Genomic DNA, 25,722 nt, shown 5'->3' with positions numbered 1-25,722 from the left:
ACAGAGAGGACAGAAATGGGAGAATTTATTTCTCTTAGAGAGTGATATGACATTGATCCCTTTGCCTCAGAAGGGAGTGGAGATGGGTCAATGAATACTTTCAGGACAGCACTGATAAACAGGAGAATGAAATGTCATTAGATACAGATGGGAATGTGGCATTCAAAATGCAAACAAATCAGCCATGATTTTACTACATGATAACACAGGCTCGAGGGGATGAATGGTCCACTCCCACTCTTACTTCATGTGCTTGTATAGAGCTAGAAGATGTTGGAGAGAGAAGGAGGGGTGAGATCAATGGGGGCGTCTGTAAACAAGGATGAGATTCTAAAACTGAGGCATTGTTAAATTTTGAGCCAATATTAGTGAGCGCGCAGATGGGATGATGGCTGAATGGAGATTGTTGCAAGCTAGAACCTGGGAATAGCAGAGTTGGGATAAATGTCGTGACCACTAGCCTTCTCTTTGTTTCTAACAGGTGCTGATTTCAAACTTCAGAGCTCAAGGCTTTCTTCTCTCTCACTCTGTGACATGGCGATAAGGCCTTGCACCACTAGGAAGCAGGTGTATTAGAACAATGCACACTGCATTACATGTAGCCTCACTTTCCAGTTCATACAAACAAACTCTGTTTGTTTCTAGATTTTACACATCAGATAATCTGCAGTGGTGGAAATGAAGTGATGAAGTCAGCTGGTTATGACTGGGTCAGAAATCATGTCCGGGATTGAAAAATGACAGAAAGCTTCTAATTAATCCTCTCACTCCTCCAATCCAAGCTCGTAGCTATGTGGCGTTCAGGATGTTCAATATTTATTCTGTGATTAACACTGAATTCTAGCCGGACATCCTCCGGAATTTGGTGCTGTTAGGTGGAGCATTGAGAGAAAGCCAGAATGACAGGAAACTGTTCCATTAGCAATTCTGAGAATGAAACCACAATTGTTTGATTGCTCTGTGCCATGTATTTTATAGGCACAGCAATCATCCACACTGATTACAGGGACTTCTAAATTTAAAACATTCATACACCAAGAAGGTATTACAAGTTAAAATGGCATGGTTTCTTTAATTGTTACTTCCTTCTTTTCTTCAAATGCATTGTAAGGATGTGAGCAGTGCTGTCAAAATAAACAGAAATGTGCATTTCAATAGCACCCTTTATGGCACTCCAAAGCATTTTGCAAGTGTCATTTTAAAGCATGGTTTTGATGTAAGAAATATGGCAACTAATCTGTGTACACAAGCCCCAGGGACAGCAGTGTGATACTGAATGATTGTTGTTTTTCTGGTGTTGGTTGATGGTTAACATTGTCCCAGGATAATGGGATGAAATCTACTGCTCTTCTTCATACAATTACAGGATTTCTGCCTCTAAGGGAGAGCATCCCTCAGCACTGAACTGGTAAGGAACCCTGATTTTTTATGGCTGCCTTTGGAGTGGAGCTGGAACACACAGGCTTCTCACTGAGACAAGACAGCAATACTGTCATCTTCTTCCTCTTATAGACTGGTGAGCAAGGTTATATATTCATATACCCATCCAGATTCTTTTAATTCTTGTAATTGTAGCAGCCTCCACCATTTCCTCTGGCTGCTTATTCTATACACGCACTACCCAATGCATGAAAACGTTGACCATTGGGTCCCTTCTAAATTTTGATCTCTCACCCTAAACCTATACCCTTTAGTTCTGGACTCCTCCACCCCAGGGAAAAGAAAACCTTGTCTATTTACCATATTCATGTCCCTCATGATTTTATAGAGCTCTATAAGGTCACCCCTCAGTCTCTGATGGTCCAGGGAAAATAGCCCCAGCCTACTCAACCTCTCCCTATAGGTCAAACCCTGGCAACATTCTTGTAAATCTTTCAAGTTTCACAACATCCTTTTTTATTCAATCTTTCCTGATTGAACTTTTTTGAAGAAACGACAAAGAAGATAGATGAAGGTACAGCAGTAGACATTGTCCTAATGGACTTTAGCAAGGCCTTCAACAAATTTCCGCCTGGTAAAATGTTTAGTAAGGCAAGATCACATGGAATCACGGGAGACCTAACAGGTTGGATGCAAAATTGGCCTGATGGTAGTGGATGGTGGTTAAGCGTTGTTGATCAGACTGAGGGCCTGTGACTAGTAGTGCCAAAAGGATCATTGCTGGGTCCACTGTTGTTCATTATTTATATAAACAATTTGGATGAAAAAACAGGAGACATGGTTGGTAAGTTTGCAGATGACACTAAAATTGGTGCATAGTGGACAGTGAAGAAGACTGCCTGACCTGCTGCGCTTTTCCAGCAACACATTTTCAGTGAAGAAGGTTACCTAAGAATACGATGGGATCTTGATCATCTGGGCCAGTGGGTGAAGAATGGCAAATAGAATTTACTGCAGATAAATGTGAGGTTTTTCATTTTGGTAAGACAAACCAAGGCAGGACTTACACAGTTAACCATGTAATCCTTACAGCGCGGAAGCAGCCCATTCATCTGATCGAGTCCAAACCAAACCTCCAAAGAACATCCCACCCAGACCCAACCACCTACCTTATCCCTGTAATCCTGCGTTTACCATAGCTAATCCACCTATCTTGCACATTCCTGGACCCTATGGGAAATTTTGCATGGCCAATTCAGCTAACCTGCACATCTTTGGACTGTGGGAGGAAACTGGAGCACCTGAAGGAAACCCACGCACACACGGAGGGAATGTGCAAACTCCACACAGACAGTCACCCGAGGGTGGAATCAAATCCAGGTTTCTGGCACTGTAAGACAGCAGTGCTAGCCACTAAGCCACCGTGTCTCCCTACAAATGATAGGGCCTAGGGAGTCTTGTTGAACAGAGAGACTCAGGGGTGTGGTTAAATAGTGCATTGAAATTGACATCACAAGTAGACAGGATGACAAAGAAGGCATTTTGCGAGTTTACCTTTATCAGGAGGAGAAAGTAGGGACTGAAGATGTTGGAGATCAGAGTCGAGTATGCAGTGCTGGAAAAGCACAATAGGTCAAGCAGCATCCGAGGAGCAGGGGAATCGACGTTTCGGGCATGAGCCCTTCATTCATCAGAGTATTGAGTAAACAGTTGGGATGTCGTGTTACATCTCTTTAAGTCATTGGCATGGCCACATTTGGAGTACTGCAAACAATTCTGGTTGCCCTGTTATAGGAAGGATGTTATTAAACTAGAAAAGGTACAAAAATGATTTAAAAGGATATTACCGAGACTGAAAGGTTTCACTTATAAGGAGAGCCTTGATAGGCTGTGAATACTTTTTCCTGGAATGTAGGAGACTGAGGGGTGACCTTATAGAGGTTTATACGGTCATGAGGGGGACCGATAAGGTGAACAGCCAAGATTCTTTCCCCAGGATAGGGGAATCCAAAGCAAGGGGGCATAGGTTTCAGGTGAGAGGGGAAAGATTTAAAAGGGACCCGAGTGACACTTCTTTCACACAGAAGGTGTTGCATATATGGGATGAGCTGCCAGAGGAAGTGGTAAAGGCGAATACAATTACAAAATTCAAAAGATATTTGGTTTGGCAAATGGATTGGAAAGGTTTGGAGGGATATGGGCAAAATGCAGGCAAATGAGACTAGTTCAGTTTAGGAAACTTGGTCTGCGTGGACGAGCTAGGCTGAAGGACCTTTTTCCATGTTGTTTGACTCTCTGATTCTATGTCCACAAGACTAATATAGTTGCCTCCACAAGACAGTCCCTTTATATCCAGGATCAGAATGGTGAGCCTTTTCTGGCCTGCCTGCCATACCAGTATGTCTTTCCTTTGATGAGGCCCAAAACTGTTTATAGAATTCCAGCTATTGCCTGTTTTGGCAAGACCTCTCTATTTTTATGCCACGTTCTCTTTGAAATAAAGGCCAACATTCCATTTGCTTCCCTATTACCTGCTAAACTTGTAAGATGTGACCTTCTCTACCTCAATATCATTTTTAGAAGAACAGCGAAATGTTTCTCCAAGCTTCGTCAAAGTTCGATTCAAATTTAACATAACTCCTATGCATTTCAACTCCCCCTTGATAAACCGTAATGTTTGATTAGCCTTTCTTACTACTTAAAAAATTGTACTGTAACAATTAAAAGTTTGAGTGATTTTAAAAGAGGATTTCTTCCTCCCAAATTGGACAACAGCAATATTTCATCCCTTATTTCCCTTGAATTCTACTGTAAACAAATGCAATGACCATTGTTTTACAGAACAAAGTTAGGTTTAATACTTACTGTTGCATCCTTGACTGAGAATAGAAGCACAGGATACGCTCTCTTCACTGTGGACAATTTTAGAATCAGTAGAATTGAGCGCAGGAGTGACAGCTTATTAAAGATACCCCGTGTCCTTGCTCCCAAATTCTGTACTGCGGATGCTGGCCTCAGCAACTCTGTGCTTTCCACTGCCTGGGTAGTCAGTAACCAGAGGAATAATTGCCAAATGATTTTTTGGGGAGATGAGGAGAATTGATTTCATGTCGTGAGTTGTTGCATTCCAAAGTATACTACTCGAAAGAGGGGTGGAGGCAGGATCAATAATAACTTTCAGAGAAATAGGAGGAACAATTTACTCCACTGAACCTACTAATGAATCCCAGAATAATTACAGCAAAGAAGGATGCAATTTAGTTCATCATTTCTCTGCTACCTTTCTGAGGAAGCAGTTCAGCTACAGCCCTACATGTTCTTCCATTTCAGATAATCGTCTAGTTCCCTTTTGAGTCCCTTGATTGAAGCTGATTCCAACATGTTCTCAGGCAGCAAATTCCTGATCCCAATTATGCACAGCATGAAAAAGTTTTCTTAAGTCTTTTTTGATTATTTTGCCATTTACCTTAAATCTGTGCACTCTGTTTCTCAATGCTTCCATCAATAGGAACAGTTTCTCCATTTCTACTCTATGTAGACCACTCCTGGCTTTGAACAGTCCATGTGGAATCTTCCCAGACCCTGTACGGTGTGCGTTAAAGTGAAAAATTAGGCAGAATTGGGTGACATATCCAGCAACACTTTTCTCCACATTGAGACCAAAATTTCTCAATTTTCGATCAAGTCCTGAACCTCGAGGTGAGAATCGCACTGATGAGTGCGTGATGCCTATTAGCATAGATTACTGCTCATTATCACCCTCATTATTATTTAATCTTGCCTCATTAATATTTTATAACATTACAGTTCATTAAAGTCAGAAGAAAGCCTAATCAAACACCAGGGTTTATCAAAAGATAAAGTCCACAGGTGTTACTTTATAGCTGTATTGAATCTTGGTCAGGCTCTCGTTCTCCCACTCACTGGCTAGAAACTAATTGGTGAGAATTCCTGATGTGAAAGTCAAAATAGATATCTGGTGACTCAGAACAATGTAAGAAACAGGAGCAAGGGATGGCTATTCAGTCCATCAAGTCAGCCATGCCATTCCATAAGGTTGAGGCTGATCTATCCCAGGCCTCAACTCCTTTTATATGCCAGTTCTTCATGGGTCTTAACTCCTTGACGTTTCAAAAATCCATCTACCTCTGTTTAAATACGTTCAGTGATCGAGCCTCCGCTTACTTAGAGAATTCCAGACCAGCATTACCCTCTGGGATAAGAAATTCCTTCGATCTCAGTTTTAAATGTATGTTCTCTTATTCTGTAAATATCTCCTATTTATGCCCAATTGTGCAAACATCTTCTTAACATCCACTCTGTCAAGGCTCCCTAGAATCTTGTCCTTCTAACTGCTAATGAATAATGACCTGACCTGTTCAGCTGTCCTTGATAGATCATCAGAGGAACCTCGATTATCTGAACGAGATGGGCAGGCACTATTTTATTCAGATAATTGATTATTTAGATAATCAATTTGATCTTAAACAAGGGAAGCCATACTAATCAAACACTATGCTCTACCAGACAGTTTATTTAAATCTAGAATTTCGATGAGTCTGCTATTTAAACAAATTAATCTTTGTATTCTGCAATTTGCAGGTTAAACTGAGAAGGACTAAACCCTTACCATCACATAAATATACAAAATCACAGCATTAAACAAAGTCCCGGACAGCTTCTACAATCACAAGAGTATTTGTCAGTTTCCATGAACTCAGTGTCGCAATAGAAAGACTGCCTTGCATGTGCGTCTACTTTTTTCATGAACGGCCCAGTAAAGTGATGGCAATAAAGCACTTACTTTTGCAAAGGGCTGTTAAAAAAAGTCCAGTCGCTGATGCTTGAGATGCTTGTGTTTCTTTATTTTTGCCAGCATTTTCACATGTTCTTCAGTACTTCAGGTAATCCAAAATTCACTTACCCCTTTGGTGTAACGTTATTACGGGACCTTGAGAACATAGAACATTACAGCGCAGTACAGGCACTTCGGCCCTCGATGTTGTGCCGACCTGTGGAACCAATCTGAATCTCATCTAACCTAAACTATTCCATTCCTTTCCATATGCCTATCCAACGACCATTTAAATGTCCTTAAAGTTGGTGAATCTACAACTGTTGCAAGCAGTGCATTCCAAGCCCCTGCTACTCTCTGAGTAAAGAAATTTCCCCTGACATCTGTCCTGTATCTATCACCCTTCAATTTAAAGCTACATTCCCTCGTGCTAGCCATTGTCATCCGAGAAAAAAGGGTCTCACTCTCCAACCTATCTAACCCTCTGATTATCTTATATGTCTCAATTTTAAATCACCTCTCAACCTTCTTCTAACGAAAACAACCTCAAGCTCCTCAGCCTTTCCTTGTAAGACCTCCCCTCCATACTAGACAACATCTTAGTAAATCTTCTTTGAGCCTTTTCCAAAGTTTCCACATCCTTCCTATAATGCAGTGACCAGAACTGTACGCAATACTCCAAATGTGACCGCACCAGAGTTGTACAGCTGCAGCATGATCTCATGGTTCTGAAACTCAATCCCTCTACCAATAAAAGCTAACGCATCGTATGCCTTCTTAGCAACCCTATCAACCTGGGTGGCAACTTTCAAAAATCTAATAACCTGGACACCAAGATCTCTCTGCTCATCTTACACTACCAAGAATCTTACCATTAGCCCAGTACTCTGCATTCCTGTTACTCCTTCCAAAATGAATCACCTCACACTTTTCCAAATTAAACTCCATTTGCCACCTCTCCGCCCAGCTCTGCAGCTTATCTATGTCTCTCTGTAACCAACAACTTCCATCATTATCCACGACTTTACCGACTTCAGAGTCATCTACAAATTTACTTACCCACCCTTCCATGCCCTCATCCAGGTCATTTATAAAAATGACAAACAACAGTGGACCAAAAACAGAGCCTTGCGGTACCCCAATAATAACTGAACTCCAGGATGAATATTTCCCATAAACCACCCTCTGTCTTCTTTCAGATAGCCAAATTCTGATCCAATCTGCTAAATCACCCTCAATCCCATGCGTTTATATTTTGTGCAATAGCCTATTGTGGGAAGCCTTATCAAATACCTTACTGAAATCCATATACACCACATCAACTGCTTTACCTTCATCCACCTGTTTGGTCACCTTCTCAAAGAACTCAATAAGGTTTGTGAGGCATGACCTACCCTTCACAAAACCGTGCTGACTATCCCTAATCAACTTATTCCTTTCTAGACGATTAAAAATCCTATCTCTTATAACGCATTCCAACATTTTACCCACGACTGAAGTAAGGCTCACAGGTCTTTAATTTCCAGGGTTGTTTCTACTCCCCTTCTTGAACAAGGGAACAACATTTGCTATCCTCCAGTCTACTGGCACTATTCCTGTAGACATAAAGATCAACGCCAAAGGCTCGGCAATCTCCTCCCTGGCTTCCCAGAAAATCCTAGGATAAATCCAATCCAGCCCAGGGGTCTTTACTATTTTTACACTTTTCAGAATTGCTAACACCTCCTCCTTCTGCACCTCAATCCCGTCTAGTCTCGTAGCCTGTATCTCAGTATTCTTCTCAACCACATTGTCTTTTTCTCGTGTGAATACTGACAAAAAGTATTCATTTAGCGCTTCCCCATCTCCTCTGACTCCAAGCACAACTTCCAACTACAATGCTTGATTGGCCCTAATCTTATTCTCGTCATTCTTTTATTTCTGATCTACCTATAGAAAGCCTTAGGATTTTCTTGATCCTATCCGCCAACGACTTCTCATGTCCCCTCCTCGCTTTTCTTAGCTCTCTCTTTAGGTCTGTCCTGGCTAACTTGTAACTCTCAAGCACCCTGAGGCATCACACCTCATCCTAACATAAGCCTCCTTCTTTCTCTTTACAAGAGTTTCAACTTCCTTAGTAAACCACAGCTCCTGCACTCGACAACTTCCTCCCTGCCTGACCAGTACATACTTATCAAGGACTTGTAGTAGCTGGCCCTTGAATAAGCGCCAACTGTACTCATCCCCTGCATTTCCTTCCCCATCCTATACATCCTAAATCTTGCCTAATCGTATTGTAATTGTCTTTCTGCCAGCTATAACTTTTGCCCTGCGGTATATACCTATCCCTTTTCATCATAAACATAACAGAATTGTGGTCACTACCACCAAAATGCTCACCTACCTCCAAACCTAGCACCTGACCGGGTTCATTACCCAGTACCAAATCTAATGTGGCCTCACCCCTTGTTTCCCTGTCTACATACTGTGTCAGGAAATTATCCTACACACAATGGATAACAACTGACCGATCTAAAGTACTTGAACTATAGTATTCCCAGTCAATATTTGGAAAGTTAAGACCCCCATCACAACTACCCTGTTGCTCTCACTCCTATTTAGGATCATTTTTGCTATCTCATCCTCTACATCTCTGCAACTATTTGGAGGCCTACAGAATATTCTCAACAGGATAACTTCTCCTTTCCTGTTTCTAATCTGAGCCCATACCATCTCAGTAGTTGAATCCTCAAACATCCTTTCTGCAACTGTAATACTTGACTAACAGTGTCACACCATCCCTTCTTTTATCATTTTCTCTGTTCTTACTGAAACATTTAAATCCCGGAACCTGCAATAACCATTCCTATCCCTGCTCTACCCATGTTTTTGAAATGGCCACAACACCCAATCCCAGGTACCAACCTATGCTGTAAGTTCACCATCGTATTCCGATGCTCCTGGCGTTGAAATAGACAAACTTTAAACCAACCTCTTGCTTGCTGGTGCCTTCTTCGGATAATCCAAAATTCGGATAATTGATATTTGGATTATCGAGGTTCATTCTTGGCTAGTGAATCTCTTTTGAACTGCCTTCAATGCTGGCATATTATTTCTTAAATGCAGGGACCAAAAATATCTAAGAGCTATTTTCTTGGAGCTTCAAGGTTTCTCTCCACAAGGCATAACAGGTTTTCTTACATCATTGCCCCAAACCTGAGTCATTAACTAAGTACCAGACCTATATAATGCCACTCTCGTCTGATAATAGCCAAATTATGCCCCTCGCTAAAAGTGAAAGTATTCAGCACTCCTCAAAAATCTGGTGCTGGTGAGATATTTCGAAGATTCGTGTGCACCTGGTCAAGCAATGGCAGTCTGGAGCTGCCCTGAATTGTTTGTGACCTTTGGACATGGGATATAAGATAGTATTGACATCCACTCTGTGGTCAGGCAGCTGGAGATCCCTGTTGGACAGGATGGAACAGAGGAGGAATGTCCTCTTTCCCTATGACTGGCAGATGACACCACTACAGCCAGACTGGTCTGACGTAGTCACCTGTGTTTGTGGAGTGCCCAGCAATGCCGAGGAAGGTCAATTACCTCTCTGCTTCACCCAGGTAAATATCACCATCTTTTCTCTGTTACCTCACACTCACTCTGTGTCTGCTACTGTACCCTCAACCCCCTCTACTACATTAGATCTCCTCTCAATCTTTCCTTCACTAAAAACAATTTCAGCTTCTTCATGCTTCTTCATTCTTACATCATTGATATTAATTTTCCTCTGGTATGTATTCTTACTGTGGATTGTTCCTTCTCCATAGATAACCTAAAAGTTGTTTCATAATGATCACTGTCCTTGGAAGTTCACCCTCTGTCACCTAATGCACTTGCTCTACCTCATTCCCGGAATCAGGTCAAGCAGTGCCAACTCTCCCACTGGACTAGAAATATACTGCTGTAGAAAATTCTCCTCAATACATTAGGAACTATAGGGATTCTCAGGACTTAAAGGAACTCTTGTCCCTGCCTGTTCATTACTATCCTTGTCTATATTTGGGTAATTAAAGACATCAATTATATCTCCTATATCCTGAATCCTTCTGTAATTTCCTTGCAAATCTGTGTCTTCATATGCTTCCTGTTAATTGGTGGACTACCCCAAGCAGTGAAATTGCACATTTTTTGTTCATTATCTCCAGCCAAATAAATTATGCACTTACCCCTTATCGGGGTATTCACTCACAGAGCACTACACTACTGATATAATACTATGAACACTTTATCAGGTCTCTCTTGCAGCCAGAACATCTCACTTTCATGTGGCTTTCTGCACCTGGTCATAAATTTACATAAACCTAATTCAGGCAAATTCCTCAGCCTCCAAACACATAGTCCCAGAGCCCCCCAACCCCGGTTCTACTACTTCCCCAAAATCCACAAACCTGGCTATCCCAGACGACCTATTGTCTCCGCCTGCTCCTCCCCACTGAACTCATCTTCTAATATCTCAAGATTGTTCTGTCCCCCTTGGTCCAGAAATTCCCCACATATATTCGGGACATCACCCATGCCCTTCACCTCCGACTTTCATTTCCCCAGCCTCCAATGCTTCATCTTCACCATGGACATCCAATCCTGTATATGTCCATCCACCATGGTGAAGGCCTCCAAGCCCTCCGTTTCTTCCCGTCCCACCGACCAAACAGTACCCCTCAACTGAGACACTCATTCAACAACTTCTTCTTTGAATCCTCCCACTTCTTTCAGAACAAAGGGGTAGCAATGAGCACCCGCATGGGCCCAAACTATGCCTACCTCTTCATAGAATACGTGGAACAGTCCATCTTCCGCAGTTACGCGACACCTTTTCCTCCGCTACATTGATGACTATATCGGTGCCACTTCATGCTCCCAAAAGGAGGTTGAACAGTTCATCAACTTCATTAACACTTTCCACCCTGACCTTAAGTTCACCTGGACCATCTCAGATACCTCCCTCCCCTTCCTGGACCTCTCCAGTGACCGATTCAACACGGACATCTATTTCAAACCCTCTGACTCCCACAGCTCCCTGGACCACACCTCTTCCCACCCCCAATCCTTACTCCACATCCGGCAGAGATTTTCCTGCACATCCAAACACCTCATCTACTGTGTCCTTTAGTCTGGATGTGGTCTCCCCCACAGTGAGGAGACAACACGCCAACTCACGAAATGTGCATTATACAAAACACTAGTGCAGCCACACTTGGAATATTGTGCACAGTTCTGGTCGCCATATTTCGGGAAGGATGTGGAAGCATTGGAAAAGGTGCAGAGGAGATTTACCAGGCTGTTACCTGGTCTGGGTGGAAGGTCTTATGAGGAAAGGCTGAGAGACTTGGGTCTGTTCTCATTGGAAAGAAGAAGGCTAAGAGGGGATTTGATAGAGACATACAAGATGATCAGAGGATTAGATAGGGCAGACAGTGAAAGTCTTTTTCCTAGAATGATGGCGTCAGCTTGTACAAGAGGGCATAACTACAAATTGAGGGGTGATAGATTTAAGACAGATGTCAGAGGCAGTTTCTTTTCTCAGAGAGTGGTAAGGGCATAGAATGCCCTACCTGCCAATGTAGTTAACTCAGCCACATTAGAGAGATATAAGCAATCCTTGGATAAGCACATGGATGATGATGGGATAGTGTAGGGGGACAAGCTGAGAATAGTTCACAGGTTGGCGCAACATTGAGGGCTGAAGGGCCTGTTCTGCGCTGCATTGTTCTATGTTCTTATTCCTCCTCCCGCTGTGCCAAGGACATGCAAGTCCACTGCCAAATCCAAGCCACCCAACAACTGGAGGAAGAACGCCTCATCTTCTGTTTGGGACTCTTCAAACACATGGCATCAACATCAACTTTACCAGTTCCCTAATCTCCCCTCTGTCCACCTCATCCCAGATCCAACCCTCCAACTCGGCACCTCCCTCTTGAACTGTCCTAATTGTCCATCTACCTTCCCACCTATCCGCTCCACCTTCCTGTCCAACCCATCACAATCACCCCTCCAATGTGCATCTACCAATCACCTTCCCCCACCCTATTTATCTCTCAGCCCGTTCCCCCTAACCCATATTCCTCATGAAGGACTCAGGCCCGAAATGTTGGTTCTCCTGCTCCTCAGATGCTGCCTGACCTGCTGTGCATTTCCAGCACCACATGTTTCGACTCTGATCTAAAGCATCTGCAGTCCATACTTTCTCCTAATGTTCTGTGCACCTTTCTGTCCCACTCTCGTATTACTTCCTGGTTTCCAAGCCCCTACCACATTTTTTAAATGCTTCCCAGTAGCTCAAGAAAATTTAGCCGTCAAGGACACTGGTCGATGCTCTGTTTAGTTGCAACCCGTTCTTTGCCATATACTGAACAGGTTTGTTGCTGTGAAAGGTCCACTGTTATTGTTGGGTACTGGTCCTATCCCCTCCAAATCGCTGTAATGATTAGAAAAGCAAAACCCTCTCTCCTGCGACACCTCTCCAGCCACACGTTGATCTGCTTAATATTTGACTGCCAACCTCTGACCCACTGGGAGAGCTCAAACTGCATATTCCATAAATCTCTTGACACCATGTTTAGTTAGTGTTTCGCTTGTGCTTCAATCAAATGTTGTCATGTATTGCCCTCTACTGGCACGTTCAGTAACCTGTAGGATATGTTGTACATTTTCAATGTGAAATTCCAATATTTAAGACATTGATGGAAGGAGGCTTATAAAACTTAATCAGAGTGATATGTTTTATTTATTTATGACCTACAATTTGGTGGGCACTGGCTTACATAGATTGCAGATACCCAGTATCCCAGTAAACACTTCCAAGAGAGGTACAGTACAGGTTTAGATTTAGACTAAAGTTCCCCTTATTCTTTTAAACTGGTAGTAAAGCTCCCCTTACACCTTTACAGTAAAAGTGAACCTTCCTCTACACATTCCCCATCAAACACTCCCAAGGAATATTCAACATAGGATTAGATACAGAATGACGCTCTCCTTTTAAGATGAACATAAGACTTCCTCAATTCTGCCCCGATCAAACACTCCCAGAACAGGTACAACATGGGGTTAGATACAGATTAAAGCTTTCTCTACACTGTCTCCACCAAATACTCCCACATCAGGTACAACATGGCATTAGATACAAATTAAAGCTCCCTTCAGACTGGGTTAGATAGAGATGAAAGTTCCCACTACTTACATAAACTGCAAATAAACCCTGTCTACTTACTTAAACTATGGTCCATCACACACTTTCAGATCAGGTACAGCACGGATTAGATGCAGAGTAAAGCTCCCTCTACTCTTTTAAACTGAAAGTAAACAAACTAAATCTGCTTCGAATTAATTTCTGTAAAGCACTCCCAGGACAGGGACAAAGTGAAGTTCGGTACACAGTAAATCTCTCACAACACTGCCTCCATCGAACACTCCCATGACAGGTACAGCACATGATTAGCTACAAAGTATAGCTCTCTCTACTCTTTTAAACTGTAAGTAAAGCTCTCACAACACTGTCCTGATGAAGCACTCCCAGGACGAACATCATGGGTTTAGACATAGTTAAACTGCAAGTAAAGGTCCCTCTACTCCCTTAAACTGCAAATAAAGATAATTCTTTTAAACTGAAAGTAAAATCTTCCTCTACGTTGTTCCATCAAACATTCCCAGGACAGGTACAGCACTGGGTTAGAGACAGAGTACATCTCCCTCTATACTGTCCTGTTAAAATTTCCAGACAAATAAATACGGTGAAATTTAACACTTTACAAGTTTTTGGACACTGCATAATGCTCATAAACAAAGAACGTGTTCATTTTCAAGTCTGAAGGTGAAGTTGTTTTCTGTTTTTCAATGAAGGGAAATGGAACAAGAGGAGAGTAAAGCCACTTTAACGTCACTTAGCCACCAATACCCCCTTCCTGATGCCCCAGGCGATCAGATCAGGTCAGGAAGGAATATGGTCCAGGTCAGAGAGAGATTATGGAGAGTCTGGGACATGGGTTTAGATGGAGCTTTGAAGCAGAATCCGTCGTGCTGTGGAAACTGATTGGGTGGGATGTAGGAGAAGCTATACCATGATAACAGTGAAATCCATGACATATTCAACTAAAACTTTAAATCATAGTGGCTAACATTGCAACACACTACTACAAGTAACTCACAAACGCTGATACATTGGATACAAGGTGGTTGACAACCTGGGTGAGAAAAACTTTTCACACAGCGAGTAGTTAGGCTAGAAAATGACTGCCTGGTAAAGTGGTGGAGGTGTAGGCCCAACTGAGGCATTCAAAAGTTTGACAGAAATAGTCAAGATGACATTTCTTCCTCTGGGAAACTGGAGCTGGGGGAAACAGTTTAAAACAAAAGTTTTACTTAAGGCAAGAGAAAGAGAAAATATTCTGTCAGCAGGTTGAGTCTGTGGAATTCGAGTGGTAAGGGTTATGTCATTTAATATATCTATGGTTAAGATAAGTAGATTCTAACTATTAAATGAGTCAAAAGATATGGGTGTAGGCAGAAAAATGGAATTGAGGGCACAATCAGATCAGTTATGATCTTGCCAAATGGTGGAGCAGACTTGAGGGGGTGAATGGCAAACTCCAGCAGGGTACCCAAAGATGCAATTCAAAAGTGCTATTGAAAGAAACACAAAAGCCTTAAATATTAATCATGGCAAATAGAAAACTAGTTTGCGAATTGAAATAAACTGCAATAAATGCCAAGGCAAGAATTCTCTATAGCAATGACATGCAGTTTCAAACTTCCAAAGTATCAGCAAAACCCAATCTGTATCATCACCAACAGGCAACTTCATACATGGCTTGTGTAACCATCGAAAGAAATAGTCATTAATTTCATCTGACGTCCATCAACCACTCCACCTTGAAAACCTACCTTTGACCAGGATGGTGACCACCTGTCCCTCACATGGTTTAATCTTCCACAACAGTTTGAATGCATGTCTGTGAAATGCCTTCAAACATTTTACTGTTAAAATCACAAGATAAAGACACATCATTGTCCTCACAAACAATTGATTTCACTTATTTTGCATCCTGTGCCAATCATTTTAACCCAATACCATTTATTCAACAATTCTAAGCCTGACAGGGCATTTTGCGTATTTTCATTAGAGCATGTTCCACTGACCGATCCTGCTATTCTCTATTTTGTTATTTCTTCGCTATGTTGTAATTTATTTCAGTTAAATTCCTTATCTACTAAACATGGCACACAGTAAACTGGACAGTCAGGTGGACACCAACGCCAGCACCTAAAAAATCATTTTCTAAGTGACACAAAGAACGTTTAAGCACAAGATGAACGCCAGCTTCAGGGAAAAGCCACTCCTGAATAGCGTGGTGGCTGGAGACCTGGATGATTACATCAGGTGAGCATGGTGAAGGAGCAGCAGAGACTCCATAGACACAGCCTGGGGAGTTCCACTATGTCAGTGGCCCAGCAGTATTGGCTAGACTAGTAATCCAGAGACCCTGGGCAATGCTCTGAGGACCTGGCTTTGAAACTCATCACAGCTAATGGTGTAATGTGAATTCAATGTTTTAAGAATCTGGAAAAGACGAATGGTGACTATGAAATCACCGTCGATTCTGGTAAAATTCCATTCGGTTCATTAATGTCCGTGAGAGAAGGAAAGTGCTATCTTTATTCCTGATGAAGGGCTTTTGCCTGAAACGTCGATTTCGCTGCTCGTTGGATGCTGCCTGAACTGCTGTGCTCTTCCAGCACCACTAATCCAGTAAAGTGCTATCTTTACCTGGTTTGGGACAACACGCTATTGAATAAGGAGTAAAGCTTCCTCTATCCCTCAACCTAAAAGTAAACTGAAAGTTCACTCAACTTTTGTGAGTTGAAATTAAGATTCCCTCAACACTGTTTCCATCAAATATTCCCAGGACAGGGATAACAAAAGGTTCCTCTACTCGTTTAAACTCAAAGTAAACGGAAAACTATTTTTACCTACCGTATCTAAATCTCTCTTTCCTTCCCCCACTTGAATGGCTCTCCATCAGTTTGTTCATCCTCCCTGTAGGCCCCTATTGTCCACACACCTTGCAAGCATCTTGCAACTGCTAGACAATTGCAGGAGTTGAGATTCCCCAATTTTAACCCCTAGGTCCTCATAACTGCCTCACTTACACTCATCCTCCTGCCTCAGTCACAGAACTATTTTGAATGACCTAATCTGGGAAACAGAAAGAATAGGGACAGTAGACCATGTGGCTCTTCAAGCCTTCTCTGCCATTGAACATGATCATAGCTGATCATCCAATTCTTTACCCTATCCCTGGCATTGCCCCATATCATTTGATCCCTTTAGCTATAAAAACGATACCCATTTCCTTATTGAAAGCTGTGAGAGAATGGGAAACCATTTTGATTTTGGAAGCCATTTTCTCTAGCTAAGTGGGGTCATGCCCACAATAGTGATGTCTCAAGCTGTACATAGGAATTGAGTGTGAACAAGTCATTTCCTAATCGGAATACATTAACTAAATGACCTGCTAATGGGATTCTCTCAATGACAATGACACCTCATCTCCACACCCACTGGCAGGAGCCCCAAGAGCTTTCTTTCTCTATGGGGTTAAAAATCACACAACACCAGGTTTCATTGGAAGCACACTAGCTTTCGGAGCGACACTCCTTCATCAGGTGATAGTGGAGGGCTCAATCCTAACACAGAATTTATAGCAAAAATTTACAGTGTGATGTAACTGAAATTATACATTGAAACATTGATTGTTAAGCCTTTCATCTGTTAGAATAGTGATAGTTTAACTTCTTTCATATGTAAATCACAAAACCTTTTTTTAAAAAAGTTGCATTCTTGGGTTAGCTAGTTAAAAACAATGACTGCAGATGCTGGAAACCAGATTCTGGATTAGTGGTGCTGGAAGAGCACAGCAGTTCAGGCAGCATCCAGGTAGCTTCGAAGCTACCTGGATGCTGCCTGAACTGCTGTGCTCTTCCAGCACCACGAATCCAGATTCTTGGGTTAGCTGTTAACAATGGTGATAGCTGGGCAATATGTTGAAGGTGTTAGCCGCCTGTGTTCTTTGTCTATGCCATGATGTTTAGATTGATTCTAACCTAAGAAGTGAGATAACGGAATTTTACATACATTCATGCAGTTTTTGAGCTCAGAGTTCGACATGAATGCATGCAGTTTTTGAGCAAAGTACAATGTAACCCTGCAAGTACAAATTCACCCCACAAAATATATGTGTGCATGTGGGTTTTTGTCTGTCTGTGTGTGTGTGTCTGTTTGGGTTGGGGGTTGTGAGTGTGAGAAAGTGTATGTGTGTGTGTAGTGAGTCTTAAATCTGTGAGGGGGTGCATGTGTGAATGTGGGAGTGTGTGTCTGTAAGGGTGTGTGTGCGTCTGTGTGCCTGTGTGTATAGGAGTGTCTGTGTGTGTGTGTGTGAGAGTGTGTGTGTGAAGGAGTATCTGTGTGTGTGTATAGTGCAATGATGGTCACCTATAATGTGACATGAACCCAAGGTCCCCATTGAGGCCCTCCCTATGGGTACTGAACTTAGCTATCAGCCTCTGATCGGCCACTTTTCTCTGCTGCCTGTCCCGAAGTCCACCTTGGAGGATGGTCACCCGAAGGTCCGAGGCTGAATGTCCTGAACCACTGAAGTGTTCCCCAACTGGGAGGGAACCCTCCTGTCTGTTGATTGTTGTGCAGTGCCCATTCATCCGTTGTCGTAGCCTTTGCTCGGTTTCCCCAATGTGCCAAGCCTCAGAGCATCCTTGCCTGCATCATATAAGATAGACGACGTTGGCTGAGTCACATGGGTACCTGCCATGTACAAGGTGGGAAGTGTCCCCATGCGCAATGGTAGTATCTATGTCCACACTCTGACACGTCTTGCAGCGTCTACCGTGACAGGGTTGTATGGAGTTGTCCTGACAGCCAGGCAGCTTGCTGCAAACATGAATTTATGTAAAACTCCGTTATCTCACTTTTAGATTAGAATCAATCTAAACATAATGGCATAGACAGAGAACACAGGGGGCCAACACCTTCAACACATTGTCTAGCTATCACCATTGTTAACAGCTAACCCGAGAATGCAACTTTTTTAAAAAAAGGTTTTGTGATTTATGCATGAAAGAAGTGAAACTACCACTGTATTCTAACAGATGAAAGGCTTAACAGACAATCAATTTTTCAATGTATAATTTCAGTTACATCACTGTAAATTTTTGCGATAAATTCTGTTAGGATTGAGCCCTCCACTATCACCGATGAAGGAGCGTCACTCTGAAAGCTAGTGTGCTTCCAATTAAACCTGTTGGACTATAACCTGGTGTTGTGTGATTTTTAACTTGGTACACCCCAGTCCAAAACCGACATCTCCAAATCATTTCTCTATGGGGAACCTTAACTAAAACAATGCCCCTGCAGGCAAGACTAGATTAGATTACTTACAGTGTGGAAACAAGCCCTTCGGCCCAACAAGTCCACACCGACCCGCCGAAGCGCAACCCACCCATACCCCTACATTTACCCCTTACCTAACACTATGGGCAATTTAACATGGCCAATTCACCTGACCTGCACAACTTTGGACTATGGGAGGAAACCCACGCAGACACGGGGAGAACGTGCAAACTCCACACAGTCGCCTGAGGCGGGAATTGAACCCGGGTCTCTGGCGCTGTGAGGCAGCAGTGCTAACCACTTTGCCACCATGCCACCCAAACTGCTTAATATTAATGACCACAGACCACGAGCCACTCTGCACAGGATGCTACCGATTGTTCAACTACTGTAATCATTGTTAGCCTTTTTTGATATTATTGAACTATCATAGTTAGACCTAATTTGTCTTGTGGATTAGTGGTGCTGGAAGAGCACAGCAGTTCAGGCAGCATCCAAGGAGCAGCGAAATCGATGTTTCGGTCAAAAGCCCTTCATCAGGAATACCCGAAACATCGATTTCGCTGCTCGTTGGATGCTGCCTGAACTGCTGTGCTCTTCCAGCACCACTAATCCAGTATTTGCTTTCCAGCATCTGCAGTCATTGTTTTTACCTAATTTGTCTTGTGATCAACCTATCAACTGCAAACTGAGGGAAGGGGTTCTGACTCATCAGTGCGGAACAGCCATTCTGTACCTGAGCCTTCATTGACCTCGATAATGTGAAATAAACAAGCGTGTCAATTTCACAAGGTCTGCACATGAACTTGATTTGAAATTGGGACAATTCTTTGACAAAAGTATTCAATGTTTTGGCCTCAACGGCTTTCTGTGGAGAGAATTCCACAAGCTCACCACTCTGGGGGAAGAATTTTCATCTCAATCTTAAACGGCCTACCCAGTACTCTTAGACTTTCACCCCTTGTTCTGGAGTCCCTGGTCATTGGGAATGTCCTTCCTGCATTTAAACTGTTTAGTCCTATTAAAATTATACATGCTTCCATTGTTGATTACAAAAGATCTATATTCGTATTGCATAAATGTCCTCTTCACCTACCTATAAAAACTTTTGCAATCAGCTTGTTTCCTCCAGGCTTCCTCAAAGGGGCGACATGGTGACTCAGTAGTCAGCAATGGCTGCTTCACAGTGCCAAGAACCCAGATTCAATTCTAGCCCGAGGCAACTGTCTGTGTGTAGTTTGCATATTCTCCCCTTCCCACAGTCTATGAATGTGCAGGTCAAGTGGACTGGCCATGTTAAATTGACCATAATGTCTCAGGAATGTGCAGGTTAGGTGGGTTAGCCATTAGGAATGCAGGGTTACAGTAGGGGGTGGATCTGGTGGGATGCTCTTCAGAGGGTCAGTGTGGACTCAATGGATTTAATGGCCTGTATCCACACTGTAGGGATTCTATGATTCCTCACTTACTCTTATTTTCCCTTCATCAATCCTTTGTTGAAACAGTTTTATTTTTCAATCTTCAGCTCTACTGTTCTTTTCGGCCAATTTATAATGTCCCTTCCTTGGATATACTATCCCTAATTTCCTTTATCTGCCATGGCCAGGTCATCTTTCCCACTTTACCTTCATACCAGAAAGACATAAACCATCACACTTCCTCCTCACTCTCTGTACATGCCTGCCATTGCTTATCCAACATCTCAAAGTACTTGAGCTTACTCTTTTTGGATTCAGGACTCGAGTCTCAATCAACTATGTTACTTTCCATCTTAATAAAGAAGTGGTGCAACTGTTATTTGGAGCAACTGTCTAGGTAACTTTGCTATTTCCCTGAAACATCTGCTCAAGATTCCAGCTCAACACCAAGCTAAACTTCCTTGAGCAACACTTACTACAGATGTGCTTGCTCTCCATCACATCAACATCCCGCTGTTTCCACATCATGCATTCCTACTGTATCATATTTAATTTATAAATTACTGAGATCTGTGCTCAAATGAGAGCAGCCTATGGTCCAATAGGATAATGGCAACTTTACCTTTACATTGTTTTTCCTCATTTTAGTTTACATTTAAAAAACACCAGTTACATCAGTCATTATCAAACTGTACAATCGCCCTTAACAAGAGTTCATTTGCCAATTCATCAGGGCCCTTCTCACATTATAAGGTCCCGACGTATGCAAGGTCAAAAGCTTTAACAAAACGTGTTTTTCAGCAAATATAAATTTCTGGACCAAACAACTGTTCTCTGAAATTATGATTTATTAATAAGTTAATAACATTTTATATAGATGCACTCTGAAAACCACTTTTTTTGTACAAGAGTCCTTGGTCTCCAAACTCAGGTTTCTGTTCAATCCTCTGTTTCTGACTCCTCTTCATCTTGGCTGATTTGGAAGTAGCGGAGCTCGTAGCTGTCTTTATCAGAAGCGATAACCCGCAGCCAGTCTCGCAGGTTGTTCTTCTTCAAGTACTTTTTGGTCAGGTACTTCAGATATCTGAGGGGGCATAAGAGATGCAGTCAAGATTACTCCCATCACAGTCATAACGCATGTTTCTTACATTACAGTGACTAAACTTCAAAGTTGATTCAACAATATAAAGTGCTTCAGAAGTTCTAAAAAAAGCCCTATAAATGTTAGTATTATTCTGCCCAGGGTGAAGGCTGAAGCCTTCCTCATGGACAGGACACCATTCCACACAGTTCAGTCATTCCTTTGCATTAAGTCAAGGTGACAGCATAATCAAGTTCTTCAGATTGAACATCAGTGAAACATCTGGCCCTTAAGCAGATATCTGCACATTTTAAAGGTCCAATGGTTTTACTAACAACTGTCTGCACTGATACCAACAAAAGCTTAAGTGGCACAGGACACCACAATCAAGCCAACAGCATCATATCTCCTGTGAAGCAAGGTACAGTGGCAATATGCTGAGAGAAGATCAGTCAATTAATCCACAATTAAACCTGACATCGAAATGGGAGTTGGATAAATATCTGAATTTTGCAGGGACGGCAACATTTACAGGCCAGTCAAATGGCCCATTCTTTGTGCTGTACCATGCTGTGATGCGTTTGCTACATGATTGGTTGCACCCCCACACCTGGTGGTATTAAATCAAGTGGCTTGGTCAGAGACATGGATTTTCAACCACAGCAGCATCGCACTGTGACTCCTTCAATGCTCTGTACAACATGTAAATTAAGCATTTTTTATAAAAATAAAACTATTCAAAATAAATGTTGACAGGGAACACATTCTTGAACCACTTCTGTCCTTGAGGTAATGGCACAAAGTCAGAACTCAGAAGCCTCAACCTCCCATTCCACCACCGGAAATGACACAAGGAGCAAAATGCTTACCTTTTGGAAAACTTTTTGGCCGAAGTGACAGTGATCTTGTTTTTCAGGCTCTCAATCTGAACAACATTGCCCAAGTTTCCAGTCTTCCCACCGACCTTCACCTTCTCCCGCAGAAACTGCTCCTGTTATGGAACATAAAACCATGGGACACTAGGGAAGGAAACCCTAGGCACAGACTAGGGACGAGGACCCTAGCCAAAACAAAGCAGTTAGAAGGGCCAAGAGTTAAAGGGTGGGACAGAATGAAATTTGATTGTCAAAAACTCAAGTTCTAGGACCTTGCAGCTGCTCGTTGCCCTCATCATTTTAGACAACAGAACCAGACTAAATTCAAAGCCGCCTCCTTCTCCAAAGTTATACGCGTCAAAACTCTAAGCCTACTCAGACACATAACAGGACAACTAACTCAATTAATGTTGCCTTGGGATTTTTTCCAACATTAAAAGGTGTTTGTGGATGTCACAATGAGGGTAGTGCCAAGTTTTTCTGCAGTTAAGACTCAGTCATCTTGATGGGAATGGAGGTGCTGAAACAGAGCTGGTAAAAGCATGCAGTTTCTGTGGAAATCATTCCATCAGAATGAAGTGCGAATTTAAGCCAATATTCACAAAGGGATCAGTACAGCAACAACATAAAAGGCAGTCATTATTGGTAACATTCTACAGAAACACAGCTGTTACAAACTACAGTGAACAGACGTCATGAACAGAACACAGCAATATCTACTGCCATGTGCAAGATTGGGGCACAGGGGCATAACCCATTTAATACCTAATATATTTAAAATCGATCCATGTTACTTAAGGCACCCACCGCCACTTAAATTGTGAATAGTCACACTAATATAAACCACCTTCATTTCATCAGCCTTTCTCATGGCCAATTTGTACGGGTGGGGGATTTTTGACCATCCTTGGAAGTATACCAATTCCCAGTGTCACTACCTATAAGGTACGATAGTTATTATACAGGGTAAAAACACAGTCCTTACTGCCTATATATGCCTCCTGTAGAAGCTGTGGAGAGTCCCACTCTGAATCGACTTGTTCCATGACACACAAGAACAGAGGCCACACACTACTGTAATACCAAATCAATCCATCAACACTCAAAGGAAAATTACCATTCCCACCTCGGAATCCAGAGAGTTTGGGGTCAAGACAGGCAGAAAATAAAGAGGGCAAATTGTTGTTTATACTAATGACCCAAAAGTGCTGGGGATGCCCAGCAGGTCAACCAACACCTGGGAGAGAAAAAGGGAATTAATGCTTCAGGTTGACATTAGCATCTTCAACAAATGTTCTGACAAAAGATTGCAGATTGAAAACATTAACTCGGTTTCTCTCTCCAGGTGCTGGCAAAACAAGCAAGCATTTTGAGCAAATTCTGTTTTTTTCTCAAGACTTCCAGTGACTCCAGTAGTTATGTCGGTTTTAAATTCCTTACAAAGTTGCTGCAGTCAAGGATGCCATCTTCTACTGGGTTAGAGAGGTTGAGGGTGAATCTCCAAACAGGCTTCTTCTTGGCCTTGAGGTGTACAGATGACTTCTTCTGTGGACAGAAAGGAACATATGAGAAAATACAAGCACCAAATAGCAGCGTCTCAACTACAAACTCTGACATTCAGGAGACAGGAGAGTGATGGTGGAGGGTTATGATCAGCGGTCTTCCACAAGGATCAGTGCTGGGTCTACTTTTGCTTGTCATTCATATACATGATTTAGATGAGAATACAGAAAGCATGATTAGTAAGTTTGAAAATGACACCAAGGTTGGTGGTAGAGTGGACAGTGAAGGAAGTTATCCAAGATTACAAAGAGATCTTGATCAATTATCAATGGGCTGAAGAATGGCAAATGGAAATTTTTGGATAAATGCAAGGTATTGCACTATGGTAAAACAAAGACAAGTCTTATACAATTAAAAGTGGGACCTTGGACAGTGTTTAGAACAAAGACCTAGGGGCTCAAAAACAAATTATTTGAAATTCACATCACATATCAATATGGCAAGGTGTTTCCCATGCTTCCCTTCATTGCTCAGACCTTTGAATATAGGAGTTGGAATGTTATGTTGAGGCCTCTTTAGGAGCAGTGTCCAGTTCTGGTCGCCCTGTTTTGAAAGGGTATTACTCAGCAGAAGGTTCAGAAGAGATTTTCCAGGATGCAAGTGCGACCTTATAGATGTTTATAAAGTAATGCGGGGTACAAATTGGGTTAATGGTAGGTGTCTTTTTCCCCGGGTGGGGGAATTTCAAGAATGGGGGCACAATTTTAAGGTGAAAGGAGAAAAATGTAAAAAGGACATGAAGGGCAACTCTTTTTTTAACACAGTGTGTGGAATGAACTACCATAGGATGTGGTTTCTAGAGACAGTTACAATGTTTAAAAGACATTTGGTTAAGCGCGTGAATACGAAAGATTTGGGGAGATGGGGGGGAAGGGGCAGAAGAAGGCAAGTGGAACTAGTTTGGGATTACAGTCAGCATGGTCTGGTTGGAGCGAAGGGTCTGTTTCCATGCTCTATCACTGTAATGTTATCAAGTGGCGATGAAGTCCAGGCCGGTTGTCAAACAACAGGTTGATGGATATAATGAGTTACGTTTAAAAATGCAAGAAACAGAAGGTGAGCTGATCTTCGGGACGATGCACAATGGCTCCCAGCGACCTACAATGTGCCGCGACAGAGCAGAGTTTTTAAATCCAAGTATCTGGGACGGTTTCTGCTAAACCTTTGCCAACAGGCAACAAAAAGCCTCGGCGCTGGCGGAGCAGTCAAGCTGTCGGAAAGCCGGTGTCTGCACCGGCGGGCGGTTGGCCGAGGCCTACACCTCACTCACCGGCGCCATTGCTGCCCCTCTCCTACTCCGGCCACCGCCGACAATGTAAAAGGACGAACACCCTCGTACCCTACTTTATATAGACACTGACGTCATGACGTCACCACGCAGAACACAGCCGTCGCGGCCGACAATGTAAAAAGACGAACACCCTCGTACCCTACTTTACATAGACACTGACGTCATGACGTCACCACGCAGATCACCGCCGCCGCGGCTAAAAGAACGAACACGCGCACCCTCCCCACCTTATCTCGACACGAACGTCATGACGTCACCACAGATCGCATCCTCGCGGCCAACGTACGTGTTCGCCTGTCACGTGACAGACCATATGCTTCCGTCCTCCCTTTCTCACCATTCTTTCCTGGAAAGTGTGTAGTATCGGTGTTAGATGCCCATCCGGAATTGCTATTTTTGTGTTTTGCTCAGCCATTTTAGAGGTCAGATAAGTGTCCACCACCTATCATCCTGGAGTTACATATTCCTACAGCGTTAAATTAGCCCACACGATCCTCTTGATGAGAAGTCTTTGATAAACGTACAATACAGAGAAGACATTTTCACTTGGGAGACTAGAAAACCCTGCACTACCCTATGCTGCAGTTGGACTATTATTTTATCTTTGCTCATTGTTTTGTGGTAGCTTTTCATGTTCAAATTATCAGTCACGTTTTAAATAATGTCATTGTTGTAATGTTGTACAATTATTGTGTGCTTCAAAAGAACTTGATTACTAAATACTACAGAAAGTTTCCATAAATACAAGATTTCCCTATTCATAAATTTAGGAATTTTTTTTAACCCAATGGTGAAAAATGGAACCCACTATCAAAGTAACTAGGTACTGGATTAGTGGTGCTGGAAGTGCACAGCCCTTGATGAAGGGCTTTTGCCCGAAACG

General features: G+C 42.5%; 1 protein-coding gene across 1 annotated transcript; it reads right to left on the bottom strand.

Moving 5' to 3' along the window:
* Positions 1-20,859: 20,859 nt before the first annotated feature.
* On the bottom strand, positions 20,860-24,944 carry LOC140478788 (ribosomal protein eL22-like 1). Its single transcript, XM_072572165.1, has 4 exons — positions 24,819-24,944; positions 23,426-23,530; positions 21,980-22,101; positions 20,860-21,113 (listed from the first exon to the last, which is right to left on the bottom strand). Exons 1-4 carry the CDS (start codon positions 24,825-24,827, stop codon positions 20,969-20,971), a joined length of 381 nt encoding a protein of 126 aa, XP_072428266.1. The 5' UTR covers positions 24,828-24,944; the 3' UTR covers positions 20,860-20,968.
* Between the last annotated feature and the right edge of the window lie 778 nt (positions 24,945-25,722).

This window comes from Chiloscyllium punctatum, chromosome 6 (genome assembly GCF_047496795.1).
Source record: "Chiloscyllium punctatum isolate Juve2018m chromosome 6, sChiPun1.3, whole genome shotgun sequence".
Taxonomy (NCBI): Eukaryota; Metazoa; Chordata; class Chondrichthyes; order Orectolobiformes; family Hemiscylliidae; genus Chiloscyllium; species Chiloscyllium punctatum.
The sequence above is the reverse complement of the archived record's forward strand: the minus strand, read 5'-3'. Positions and strand labels throughout refer to the sequence as shown.